The sequence below is a fragment of the Amblyraja radiata genome, chromosome 29 (assembly GCF_010909765.2).
Source record: "Amblyraja radiata isolate CabotCenter1 chromosome 29, sAmbRad1.1.pri, whole genome shotgun sequence".
In the NCBI taxonomy this organism is placed as follows: Eukaryota; Metazoa; Chordata; class Chondrichthyes; order Rajiformes; family Rajidae; genus Amblyraja; species Amblyraja radiata.
The window spans coordinates 20,889,643-20,904,060 of record NC_045984.1 but is presented as its reverse complement, the minus strand read 5'-3'; the positions used below and the strand labels follow the sequence as shown (position 1 = coordinate 20,904,060).

General features: G+C 38.8%; 1 protein-coding gene across 1 annotated transcript in view; it reads left to right on the top strand.

Annotated features, from left to right (window-relative positions):
- Nucleotides 1-14,418, top strand: part of LOC116989447 (mucin-16-like) — a 102,697-nt gene that overhangs the window by 49,231 nt on the left and 39,048 nt on the right. The window contains exons 54-71 of the mRNA XM_033046827.1: nt 102-256; nt 343-410; nt 1,175-1,344; nt 1,489-1,515; nt 2,265-2,419; nt 2,506-2,573; nt 3,338-3,507; nt 3,652-3,678; nt 6,592-6,746; nt 6,833-6,900; nt 7,790-7,959; nt 8,085-8,108; nt 8,566-8,726; nt 8,816-8,883; nt 9,949-10,115; nt 10,793-10,819; nt 11,645-11,799; nt 13,426-13,493. Coding sequence (XP_032902718.1) covers nt 102-256; nt 343-410; nt 1,175-1,344; nt 1,489-1,515; nt 2,265-2,419; nt 2,506-2,573; nt 3,338-3,507; nt 3,652-3,678; nt 6,592-6,746; nt 6,833-6,900; nt 7,790-7,959; nt 8,085-8,108; nt 8,566-8,726; nt 8,816-8,883; nt 9,949-10,115; nt 10,793-10,819; nt 11,645-11,799; nt 13,426-13,493 — 1,903 coding nt within the window. The remainder of the gene's footprint in view (nt 1-101; nt 257-342; nt 411-1,174; nt 1,345-1,488; nt 1,516-2,264; nt 2,420-2,505; nt 2,574-3,337; nt 3,508-3,651; nt 3,679-6,591; nt 6,747-6,832; nt 6,901-7,789; nt 7,960-8,084; nt 8,109-8,565; nt 8,727-8,815; nt 8,884-9,948; nt 10,116-10,792; nt 10,820-11,644; nt 11,800-13,425; nt 13,494-14,418) is intronic.

Here is a 14,418-nt window from a genome sequence, read left to right as displayed (position 1 = left end):
TGTAACACTCTTTCCCTTCTTTACAGCAAATGTTAACAATAATTCAACAAAAAACTTTTTAAAATTTGATTGTTTAATAATTTTGCACAATTTCTTAACAGCGATATCACCAATACAGACCACAACTCCAAATTTGCAAACAAATCCCCTTGATTTTAACGTGACCTTCGTTGTAACAAACCTGACCTCAGCAGCAGATTTACAAGATCCCAATTCAGCATTGTTCAACTCTACAGCAAGTGTTATTGTTTTGCAGGTCAGTTGACAAATTACTGATTGATTTAATTAATTCATTACTCATGGTTCAGATAGTCTAATACTCTAACCATTGCCTGTTTACAGCTGAACCAACTGTTTCGCAGCAGTAATGTTAACAAAACCTTCTTCAGCTGCAGAGTTCTCTCATTCAGGTAAGGAAAACTAAGATTAATCCGGGTCAGTATTTGCATCAACACCACGTGCGACCTCAGAAAAGCACATGTAACTGCAAGTGCATCAACATTTCCTAAATGGCAACTCTGATAGAAAAATGGCAAGCTCATATTTAGACTTGTTTTTCTCAAAAAGAATTCCCAAACCAATATTTGTGGATTTCTAGGGAGTTTCACAACGTCCATGGTGGTGCATCCCAAGTCCTTCATGTGCCATGGACACAATGATGTGTAGGTTCATGGACATGCAATGGTGCACCAGAAAATCAGAAGGTCACTTTCAGATTCTAGACATTTCCCGCATCATGCAGATATGGTGGTCGACTCATGTAAATGTTGCCACCAAGTGCTTGCAAGGTCTGCTTTAGCATTGGTTTGAGAGGAAACAGATCCAGGCCATGGATTGCAGTGATGAAAACCCATCTCTGATGAGCTCTGATGTACTGTTGATTCCCAATATCATGGCTCATCCCATTCCCAATGTATTAATTTTTGTAAAAAAAATACCTCAGGAATCAATAATTGCACAGAAACAGTCTATAGAGGAAATATTTAATTTATTTTGCTAATTGAATGCCATATCCCCGCCTACATTTATTCTGGCAAATGACATACATATTATGTGCTTGAGTATATAAATAATTTCTATTCCCCAATGTTTCAATCAATAGTTTCTATTCCCAAACTGTCTGACATCTTAAGTTAAGCAGAATTACTCAATTACCTCTGCATCTATTCCACAGCCCCGCAGCTGCACAAGGCACCAGAGTGACTGCAAACTGCACCTTCGCAATTGACTCTGATCCCCAGGATGTTAACAGGGTTAATTTGTACCGTGTGTTCAGAGACCTGTCTAATAACATCACCACTCTAGGACCATATTCTCTGGATAGTAACAGCCTCTACGTGAACGGTATGTATCACTTAAATAAGGATTTACTTCTGACCAAATTTATTGCATTAGAGTGAAAAGTTCAGAAAATTTCATAATCAACCATTTTCCCCTATTTAATGTACACATTTTGCCTAATACACAATTATTCTTTTAATCTTTCAGGTTACAATGAACCATCACCTACAACCAGTGAGTACTGTATTGAATTTCATCTTTCACTAAAATTGCCTTTTGTTGTAGTGGATAACAAGTGAATATATTTACCAAACGTTCACTAAATATTGTCAGATGTGGTCTCCGTATTAGTGATGTTAACACAGCAAGTGTGTGACAATGGAAAGTGGATGAGATGTTACCATCCTATCACCATCATGTTTTCATCTCCACTGCTGGCCATACATACCATCGGCTGCACCCAAAATACCAATGTACCAATCTTTGCTTCATTGGAAATTATAATCATAGACCGTTAGTGTCATGATGGCTACAGCACAGAAATTGACTCTTTGGATCGTGGATTTTGTGCCAATGGCAATCTACCCCTTTATACTAATCCTATATTAATCACATTTTTTATTCTCCATTCATCAAAAGTAATTCACATTATTCCCTTCATTATGTATTTGTACACTGGATGGTATGATTGTAATCATGTATAGTATTTCCGCCAACTGATTAGCATGCAACAAAAGCTTTTCACTTTATCTCGGTACACATGTCAACGAACTAAACTCAAACTCATCCTCTTCAACTGCAGCAAGGTCCTACCATTGACCTACTTATTTGGGTCAATTTACAGTGGCCATAGAGCTTAGACCTATACATTATTCATCTATGTGTAACACTCTTTCCCTTCTTTACACCAAGTGTTAACAATAATTCAACAAAAAGCTTTTTTAAATTTGATTGTTTAATAATTTTGCGCAATTTCTTAACAGCGATTGCACCAATACAGACCACAACTCCAAATTTGCAAACAAATCCCCTTGATTTTAACGTGACCTTCGTTGTAACAAACCTGACCTCAGCAGCAGATTTACAAGATCCCAATTCAGCATTGTTCAACTCTACAGCAAGTGTTATTGTTTTGCAGGTCAGTTGACAAATTACTGATTGATTTAATTAATTCATTACTCATGGTTCAGATAGTCTAATACTCTAACCATTGCCTGTTTACAGCTGAACCAACTGTTTCGCAGCAGTAATGTTAACAAAACCTTCTTCAGCTGCAGAGTTCTCTCATTCAGGTAAGGAAAACTAAGATTAATCCGGGTCAGTATTTGCATCAACACCACGTGCGACCTCAGAAAAGCACATGTAACTGCAAGAGCATCAACATTTCCTAAATGGCAACTCTGATAGAAAAATGGCAAGCTCATATTTAGACTTGTTTTTCTCAAAAATAATTCCCAAACCAATTTTTGTGGATTTCTAGGGAGTTTCACAACATCCATGGTGGTGCATCCCAAGTACTTCATGTGCCATGGACACAATGATGTGTAGGTTCATGGACATGCAGTGGTGCACCAGAAAATCAGAAGGTGACTTTCAGATTCTAGACATTTCCCGCATCATGCAGATATTGTGGTCGACTGATGTAAATGTTGCCACCAAGTGCTTACAAGATCTGCTTTAGCATTGGTTTGAGAGGAAACAGATCCAGGCCATGGATTGCAGTGATGAAAACCCATCTCTGATGAGCTCTGATGTACTGTTGATTCCCAATATCATGGCTCATCCCATTCCCAATGTATTAATTTTTGTAAAAAAAATACCTCAGGAATCAATAATTGCACAGAAACAGTCTATAGAGGAAATATTTAATTTATTTTGCTAATTGAATGCCATATCCCCGCCTACATTTATTCTGGCAAATGACATACATATTATGTGCTTGAGTATATAAATAATTTCTATTCCCCAATGTTTCAATCAATAGTTTCTATTCCCAAACTGTCTGACATCTTAAGTTAAGCAGATTTACTCAATTACCTCTGCATCTATTCCACAGCCCCGCAGCTGCACAAGGCACCAGAGTGACTGCAAACTGCACCTTCGCAATTGACTCTGATCCCCAGGATGTTAACAGGGTTAATTTGTACCGTGTGTTCAGAGACCTGTCTAATAACATCACCACTCTAGGACCATATTCTCTGGATAGTAACAGCCTCTACGTGAACGGTATGTACCACTTAAATAAGGATTTACTTCTGATCAAATTTATTGCATTAGAGTGAAAAGTTCAGAAAATTTCATAATCAATCATTTGCCCCTATTTAATGTACACATTTTGCCAAATACATAATTATTCGTTTAATCTTTCAGGTTACAATGAACCATCACCTACAACCAGTGAGTACTGTTTTGAATTTCATCTTTCACGAAAATCACCTTTTGTTGCAGTGGATAACAACAGTGAATATATTTACCAAACGGTCACTAAATATTGTCAGATGTTGTCTATTAGTGATGTTAACACAGCAAGTGTGTGACAATGGAAAGTGGATGAGATGTTACCATCCTATCATCATCATGTTTTCATCTCCACTGCTGGCCATACATTCCATCGGCTGCACCCAAAATACCAATGTACCAATCTTTGCTTCATTGGAAATGATAATCATAGACCGTTAGTGCAATGGAAGACATTTAATGCAATGGAAGACATTTAAAGACTGCATGGATGAACTACAAAAATTGTTCATCCCAGTTTGGCAAAAGAATAAATCAGGGAAGGTAGTGCATCCGTGGATAACAAGGGAAATCAGGGATAGTATCAAAGCGAAGGATGATGCGTACAAATTAGCCAGAAAAAGCAGCATACCGGAGGACTGGGAGAAATTCAGAGACCAGCAGAGGAGGACAAAGGGCTTAATTAGGAAAGGAAAAATAGATTATGAAAGAAAACTGGCAGGGAACATAAAAACTGACTGCAAAAGTTTTTATAGATATGTGAAAAGAAAGAGATTAGTTAAAACAAATGTAGGTCCCTTGCAGTCAGAAACAGGTGAGTTGATCATGGGGAACAAGGATATGGCGGACCAATTGAATAACTACTTTGGTTCCGTCTTCACTAAGGAAGTCATAAATAATCTGCCGGAAATAGCAGGGGACCGCGGGTCAAAGGAGTTGGAGGAATTGAGTGAAATCCAGGTTAGCCGGGAAGTGGTGTTGAGTAAATTGAATGGATTAAAGGCCGATAAATCCCCAGGGCCAGATAGGCTGCATCCCAGAGTACTTAAGGAAGTAGCTCCAGAAATAGTGGATGCATTAGTAATAATCTTTCAAAACTCTTTAGATTCTGGAGTAGTTCCTGAGGATTGGCGGGTAGCAAACGTAACCCCACTTTTTAAGAAGGGAGGGAGAGAGAAAACGGGGAATTACAGACCAGTTAGTCTAACATCGGTAGTGGGGAAACTGCTAGAGTCAGTTATTAAAGATGGGATAGCAGCACATTTGGAAAGTGGTGAAATCATTGGACAAAGTCAGCATGGATTTACAAAAGGTAAATCATGTCTGACGAATCTTATAGAATTCTTCGAGGATGTAACTAGTAACGTGGATAGGGGAGAACCAGTGGATGTGGTGTATCTGGACTTCCAGAAGGCTTTCGACAAGGTCCCACATAAGAGATTAGTATACAAACTTAAAGCACACGGCATTGGGGGTTCAGTATTGATGTGGATAGAGAACTGGCTGGCAAACAGGAAGCAAAGAGTAGGAGTAAACGGGTCCTTTTCACAATGGCAGGCAGTGACTAGTGGGGTACCGCAAGGCTCAGTGCTGGGACCCCAGCTATTTACAATATATATTAATGATCTGGATGAGGGAATTGAAGGCAATATCTCCAAGTTTGCGGATGACACTAAGCTGGGGGGCAGTGTTAGATGTGAGGAAGATGCTAGGAGACTGCAAGGTGACTTGGATAGGCTGGGTGAGTGGGCAAATGTTTGGCTGATGCAGTATAATGTGGATAAATGTGAGGTTATCCATTTTGGTGGCAAAAACAGGAAAGCAGACTATTATCTAAATGGTGGCCGACTAGGAAAAGGGGAGATGCAGCGAGACCTGGGTGTCATGGTGCACCAGTCATTGAAAGTAGGCATGCAGGTGCAGCAGGCAGTGAAGAAAGCGAATGGTATGTTAGCTTTCATAGCAAAAGGATTTGAGTATAGGAGCAGGGAGGTTCTACTGCAGTTGTACAGGGTCTTGGTGAGACCACACCTGGAGTATTGCGTACAGTTTTGGTCTCCAAATCTGAGGAAGGACATTATCGCCATGGAGGGAGTGCAGAGAAGGTTCACCAGACTGATCCCTGGGATGTCAGGACTGTCTTATGAAGAAAGACTGGATAGACTTGGTTTATACTCTCTAGAATTTAGGAGATTGAGAGGGGATCTTATAGAAACTTACAAAATTCTTAAGGGGTTGGACAGGCTAGATGCAGGAAGATTGCTCCCGATGTTGGGGAAGTCCAGGACAAGGGGTCACAGCTTAAGGATAAAGGGGAAATCCTTTAAAACCGAGATGAGAAGAACTTTTTTCACACAGAGAGTGGTGAATCTCTGGAACTCTCTGCCACAGAGGGTATTCGAGGCGAGTTCATTGGCTATATTTAAGAGGGAGTTAGATGTGGCCCTTGTGGCTAAGGGGATCAGAGGGTATGGAGAGAAGGCAGGTACGGGATACTGAGTTGGATGATCAGCCATGATCATATTGAATGGCGGTGCAGGCTCGAAGGGCTAAATGGCCTACTCCTGCACCTAATTTCTATGTTTCTATGTTTCTATGATGGCTACAGCACAGAAATTGACTATTTGGATCATGGATGCTGTGCCAATGGCAATCTCTACCCCTTTATACTAATCCTATATTAATCACATTTTTTATTCTCCCTTCATGAAAATTAATTCACATTATTCCCTTCATCATGTATTTGTACACTGTGGATGGCATGATTGTAATCATGTATAGTATTTCCGCCAACTGATTGGCATGCAACAAAAGCTTTTCACTTTACCTCGGTACACATGACAAAGAACTAAACTCAAACGCAAACTCAAACTCATCCTCTTCAACTGTAGCAAGGTCCTACCATTGACCTACTTATTTGGGTCATTTTACAGTGGCCATAGAGCTTAGACCTATACATTATTCATCTATGTGTAACACTATTTCCCTTCTTTACACCAAGTGGTAACAATAATTCAACGAAAAGCTTTTTTTTATTTGATTGTTTAATAATTTTGCGCAATTTCTTAACAGCGATATCACCAATACAGACCACAACTCCAAATTTGCAAACAAATCCCCTTGATTTTAACGTGACCTTCGTTGTAACAAACTTGATCTCAGCAGCAGATTTACAAGATCCCAATTCAGCATTGTTCAACTCTACAGCAAGTGTTATTGTTCTGCAGGTCAGTTGACAAATTACTGAACGATATAATTAATTCATTACTCATGGTTTAGTTAGTCTGATACTCAAACCATCACTTTTTTACAGCTGAACCAACTGTTTAGCAGCAGTAATGTCAACAAAACCTTCTCTAGCTGCAGAGTTCTCTCATTCAGGTAAGGAAAACTAAGAATCATCCTGGTCTGCGTTTGCTGCATTTGACCTCAACAAAAGTACAGGTGTTTAAATCTTAAATCTTAAATCATACAGATATAACATTTTTTAGACATAAAATGTTGGAGTAACTCAGCTGAACAGGCAGGATCTCCGGAGATAATGAATGGACAACGTTTTGGCTTGAGTCCCTTCTTCCGACTGGTTAGGTATAAGGGGAATGAGAGATAATGACAAAGATGTGGAGAGATAAAGAACAATGAATAAAGGATATGCAGAAAAGTAACGATGATAAAGGAAACAGGACATTGTTAGCAGTTTGTAGGGTTAAAACGAGAAGGTAGTGCGACTTGGGTGGGGGAGAGATATGGAGAGGAAATGCCAGGTCTACCTGAAGTGAGAGATATCAATATTCATACCTCTGGGCTGTAAGCTGCCTAAGCGAAATATGAGATGCTGTTCCTCCAATTTGCTTTTAGCCTCACTCTGACAATGGAGGAGACCTAGGACAGTAAAGTCAGTGTGGCAATGGGAAGGAGAATTAAAGTGTCTGGCAACTGGGTGATCAGGTGAGTTCAGGCGGGCTGAGCGAAGATGTTCCGCAAAACGATCACCCAGTCTACGTTTGGTCGCCGATGTATAAGGGTCCACATCTTGAACAATGGTTACAGTAGATGAGGTTGGAGGAGGTGCAAGTGAACCACTGCCTAACTTTAAAGGACTGTTAGGGTTCATGGACTGTCCGGGCTCAGGGAGGAGGCATATCAACAGCTGTTGCATCATCTGCGGTTGCAGGGGAAGGTACCTGGGGAGGAGGTGATTTGGGTGGGAAGGGATGAGTTAACCAGGGAGTAGCGGATTTATTAAATTGCCTCTGCATCTACTCCACAGCCCCTCAGCTGGACAAGGCACAAGAGTGCATGCAAACTGCACCTTCACAAGTGATTCTGATCCCCTGGATGTTAACAGGGTTAGATTGTACCGTGTGTTCAGAGACCTGTCTAATGACATCACCGCTTTAGGATCATATTTATTGGACAGCAACAGCCTCTATGTGAACGGTATGTACCAAAGAAAGGAGGATTTTCTGCTAATCGGATTCATTACATTAGAGTGAACAAATATAATGTTCCCCTATTTAATGTTGACTTTTCACCGGATGTGTAAATATTCTTTCTTTTTTCAGGTTACCACGAATCACCTGCAACCTGTGAGTACTGTTTCTAATGCTATATGTCACTTAAATTCCTTTTATTGTAGTGGATAACAACAGTGAATATTCTTTATCAAACATTCAACACATATTGTCAGATGTCGCCTCCATATTAGTGATGCAGTGGCGACTAGTGAGTAACAATGGAAAGTGGATGAGGCTTGACCAACCCATTGCCTGTGGGCATTGATACCATTTTAAATTGAATTAAAAGTGCATTTTCCCAGTGAGATCAATGCATTTCTGGGATTGTAAAATAATCAGACACACTGGAATTCATTACTTTTTAGAGCAGTAGATGTGTCTATTCTTCATTGGGCATGGCTCCAATTTGTTCAACTTTTGATATGCATGCTGCATACATAGGAAAATCGCATTTAATTTGTCATCATCCTTCTTTGTGCAAGGTTAATATTTTTAACTTCAATTTACTTTGTTTCTCTTTCTCGTGTAGTGGAACCACCCATAGTACCAGTTACGGTTAAACCAGTTGATGAAATGAAGAGAAAACTATTTAACGTCACCTTCAATGTGCTCACACTGCCATTCACACCAAGTCTACAAAATATCAGTTCCCCAGCCTATGTCATTGAATCTGTATTCATTGTTGATCAGGTAAAAAAAATATTATTTATGATTAGGATAGAGAATATTACACTTCATTATACTTTACATACTAAAATGAAATTTTTAATTTTCAACAGCTGAATAGTCTGTTTGCCAATAGCAGGGTAAACTCAACATTTTCAAGATGTCAGTCTGTAACTTTCCGGTAAGAAATTTGTTATTTCTTTGAAAATTCCAAGATCACATGAATGCAAAGCTTTTTTTAATGCTCAAATAGTCTGCGTATATTAAATAATATTAAATAGCAAGTCATGGTAAGAAAATTCTACTCTCCTTTTTATAGTCTGGTGTTTGCACCAGTCATGGACTAGTTTACCTACAATAACTGATAAATTATTGTAAATATTATTTTGTATCTAATGTACCTGTGGCATGTAAGAGTTTAATTGTTTTGGTTCATTTGTGGTGCTTATGATAAATAAACACTCTGGACAATCTGAGGAGTTGATTTTGTCACTGTATTGTCACACTCAAGTGCTGTTTTGGATCTTGTTGGTTATTGACATTTCTGTGTCAAATTGCTGGTATGTAGACATTGAAATAACTTGAATTCGGGGCTTCATGGAAACAGGCCTTTCCGCTTAAGTTCAGGTCAACAATTGATCAGCCGTTAAACATTAGCTCTATGTTATCCCACTTTCTCATTCGCTTCCCACACTTTAAGCACAATTTATAGAGGCCACCTAACCTACAAACACGCACGTCTTAAGCATGTGGGAGAAACCAGAGGAACTGGAGGATACCCATGCAGTCACTGGGAGAATATGCAAACTCCACTCAGAGAGCCCTCGTGGACAAGATTGAACCCGGATCTCTGACACAGAGGCAGCTGCACCACTGAGCCACTCTTTCCCCACGATACTTTAGGTCCAGAATAGGACGTTTGGAAGGTAACAGGCAGTGATACCAGGCTTGTGTCCGGCACAATATGTGTCATAATTTTAGTGGAGAAAAATAATTATACAGAAAACTGAAAGTGTTGCAAATATTCAGCAGGGCAGACAGCATATATGATAGAAACACATCTTTAACTGTTCATGATATAAATCTATCCATTAAATTAATATGTCTTTCTAGCATTAACAATTGCTATAATTAACAATAATAGCAATTGTTAATGCTAGAAACAATTTACAATAAGCATCAATTATTTGGTAATAGGATGAAAAGATTAAAACTAATTAACCACCTGCTCTTTGTCCATGCTTAGACCTACAAGTGACGGTAATACTACAGTGGAGGCAATCTGTATCTTCAAAATCCTAACTTCAGCCCAAGTTGATGAAGTTCAAATTTACCATGAATTTCAGAACAAAACAGAAGACATCACTACCTTGGGATCATATTCATTGGACACCAACAGCCTGTTTGTGAATGGTATATATTCATAGTCATTAAATATCTATTGTTCTTTTAACACTGTTACCTGATAACATTTAATGTCTATGTATTCTCTCATCCAAACCGTTACTTTAAAAACAATATTTTTCTTGTGATGGTCTACTCTAGTTCACTCTTACCCCTAGTAAAGGGGTTGTCTGTCCCTCTCCAATACTGCCTCTGGTCTACTCCTCGTCTGCTGCTTCTCCCAGTCTGTTGCCTGTCCCTCTCCATTTCCTGCCTTTCGCTCCCTGTCACAGTCCTGGTTTCTAAGGCTGAGATAAAGAGGAATTTCCTCACACAGAAGGGTTGCAAACCTCTGGCACTGTTCGCTTAAGGACAGGAATTAATAGATATTTGGGTACTGCATGAGATTGGGTATAGAGTAGAGTTGACACAAATCACCAACTGTCTTACTGAACGACAGCGTGGGCTCCATGGACAACTGGTTAGCTCCTCTTCGTCCCCTCCATTCATGTCCTCCTGACCTCCTGACCTATCCATTTCTCTAGCTCATGCTCAGCCAGTTCATGCACCTTCATTTCAGTTCAGGTCCCATGACCTGCTTTGGTGTGACTCTGCGAATCACTGTCTACATCAACCTGATAATTAATTACAACATTGGGCTTTTAATAACGGTCATTTTTACTAAATGTATTTGTTTTGTTTTATAGGTTACCATGAGTCAGCAGCTTTAACCAGTAAGTATCATCCTTAATCTCCCTTTAGTTCATATTGCCATAACAAAAATAAAACTGAATTTAGATAATACTTCTTAACAAATGTAAAACTGAACTAGTCAGACAAATAATTTCAAAAGGCCAGTCTGAGAGAATAATCGACTCCTTTGTATTGTAGATATGGTGAAATTATAAACTTATTCTTTGGAAATTTGCTTAGATTCTTATAGCAATCAAACAGAACAATTATTCTTTATAACCCAGTTTACAAATGGACCATCCCATTGCTATTAATGGTTTCCCCATTAGTGCATCCTGCTCCACCCAACAAAGGCGTATAATATTTTTGATACTATCATAAGCCTTTCGTACATATGCTGTCACAACGCACTGTAGTCTCTAAACAACCCTTCATGTAATTTTCCTTGCCCTCCATTTCAGAATAATACTGTTTTAAGGCGATAAAACGACACTAGTACTGGCAATAAATACATTTTTAAAAAGCGCAGCTCTCCGGCCCCTTATCTCATTGGCCACGCTCGGCTGCACATCGGTGTCTATCTGGTGGACTCTTCCATTTTCCTCTAGTCGTGGGGGTGAGGGATTGGGAGGGGCTAGAGAGCGAGCTGGAGGTGGGGAAGCTACAATTATACAAGAGACAATGGGGAGTGGTTAGTAGTGGTGAGGTCACTATGTTAAAGGAGCATGCACTGATCTACAAGACCTATACATTATTCATCTATGTGTAACACTCTTTCCCTTCTTTACACCGAGTGTTAACAATAATTCAACAAAAATATATTTTTTAACTTGATTGTTTAATCATTTTGCTCAATTTCTCTACAGCAATATCACCAATACAGACCACAACTCCAAATCTGACAACAAATCCCTTTGATTTTAACGTGACCTTCGTTGCAACTAACTTGGCCTCAGTAGCAGATTTACAAGATCCCAATTCAGCATTATTCAATTCTGCAGCAAGTGTTATTGTTTTGCAGGTCAGTTGACAAATTACTGAACGATATAGTTAATTCATTACTCGTGGTTTAGTTAGTCTGATATCCTAACCATTGTTTTTTTTACAGCTGAACCAACTGTTTAACAGCAGTAATGTCAACAAAACCTTCTCTAGCTGCAGAGTTCTCTCATTCAGGTAAGGAAAACTAACAATCATCCAGGTCTGCATTAGCTTCAACACCAAGTGTGACTTCAGTAAAAGTACACATCTTTAAATCAAAACATTTTAAATCATGCAGATTTACATAATTCCCTCTGCATCTATTCCACAGCCCCGCAGCTGCACAAGGCACCAGAGTGCATGCAAACTGCACCTTCACAAATGACTCTGATCCCCAGGATGCTAACAGGGTTAGATTGTACCGTGTGTTCAGAGACCTTTCTAATGGCATCACCACTCTAGGACCATATTCACTGGATAGTAACAGCCTCTATGTGAACGGTATGTATCAATGAAATAAGGATTTCTCATCAAATTTATTTCATTAGTGTGAACAAGATCAGAAAATTTCATAATCAATCATTTTCCCGTATTTAATGTACACATTTCGATAGATACATAATTATTATTTTAATCTTTCAGGTTACAATGAACCATCACCTACAACCAGTGAGTACTGTTTTGAATTTCATCTTTCACTAGAATTGCCTTTTGTTGCAGTGGATAACAAGTGAATATATTTACCAAACGTTCACTAAATATTGTCAGATGTGGTCTCCGCATTAGTGACGTTAACACAGCAAGTGTGTGACAATGGAAAGAGGATGAGATGTTGCCATCCTATCATCATCATGTTTTCATCTCCACTGCTGGCCATACATTACATCGGCTGCAACCAAAATACCAATGTACCAATCTTTGCTTCATTGGAAATGATAATCATAGACCGTTAGTGTCATGATGGCTACAGCACAGAAATTGACTCTTTGGATCATGGATTCTGTGCCGATGGCAACCTACCCCTTTATACTAATCCTATATTAATCACATTTTTTATTCTCCCTTCATCAAAAGTAATTCACGCTATTCACTTCATTATGTATTTGTACACTGTGGATGGCATGATTGTAATCATGTATAGTATTTCCGCTAACTGTTTAGTACGCAACAAAAGCTTTTCACTTCACCTCGGTACGGATGACAAAAAACTAAACTCAAACTCAAACTCATCCTCTTCAACTGCACCAAGGTCTTATCATTGACCTACTTACTTGGGTCATTTTACAGTGGCCATAGAGCTTAAACCTATACATTATTCATCTATGTGTAATACTCTTTCCCTTCAATACACCGAGTGTTAACAATAATTCAACAAAAAGCAATTTTTTTACTTGATTGTTTAATCATTTTCCTCAATTTCTCTACAGCAATATCACCAATACAGAATACAACAAATTTGCCAACAAATCCCTTTGATTTTAACGTGACCTTTGATGCAACTAACTTGGCCTCAGTAGCAGATTTACAAGATCCCAATTCAGCATTATTCAATTCTGCAGCAAGTGTTATTGTTTTGCAGGTCAGTTGACAAATTACTGAACGATATAGTTAATTCATTACTCGTGGTTTAGTTAGTCTGATATCCTAACCATTGTTTTTTTCACAGCTGAACCAACTGTTTAGCAGCAGTAATGTCAACAAAACCTTCTCTAGCTGCAGAGTTCTCTCATTCAGGTAAGGAAAACTAACAATCATCCAGGTCTGCATTAGCTTCAACACCAAGTGTGACTTCAGTAAAAGTACACATCTTTAAATCAAAACATTTTAAATCATGCAGATTTACATAATTCCCTCTGCATCTATTCCACAGCCCCGCAGCTGCACAAGGCACCAGAGTGCATGCAAACTGCACCTTCACAAATGACTCTGATCCCCAGGATGTTAACAGGGTTAGATTGTACCGTGTGTTCAGAGACCTGTCTAATGGCATCAACACTCTAGGACCATATTCACTGGATAGTAACAGCCTCTATGTGAGCGGTATGTATCACTGAAATAAGGATTTCTCATCAAATTTATTTCATTAGTGTGAACAAGATCAGAAAATTTCATAATCAATCATTTTCCCGTATTTAATGTACACATTTCGATAGATACATAATTATTATTTTAATCTTTCAGGTTACAATGAACCATCACCTACAACCAGTGAGTACTGTTTTGAATTTCATCTTTCACTAGAATTGCCTTTTGTTGCAGTGGATAACAAGTGAATATATTTACCAAACGTTCACTAAATATTGTCAGATGTGGTCTCCGCATTAGTGACGTTAACACAGCAAGTGTGTGACAATGGAAAGAGGATGAGATGTTGCCATCCTATCATCATCATGTTTTCATCTCCACTGCTGGCCATACATTACATCGGCTGCAACCAAAATACCAATGTACCAATCTTTGCTTCATTGGAAATGATAATCATAGACCGTTAGTGTCATGATGGCTACAGCACAGAAATTGACTCTTTGGATCATGGATTCTGTGCCGATGGCAATCTACCCCTTTATACTAATCCTATATTAATCACATTTTTTATTCTCCCTTCATCAAAAGTAATTCACGCTATTCACTTCATTATGTATTTGTACACTGTGGATGG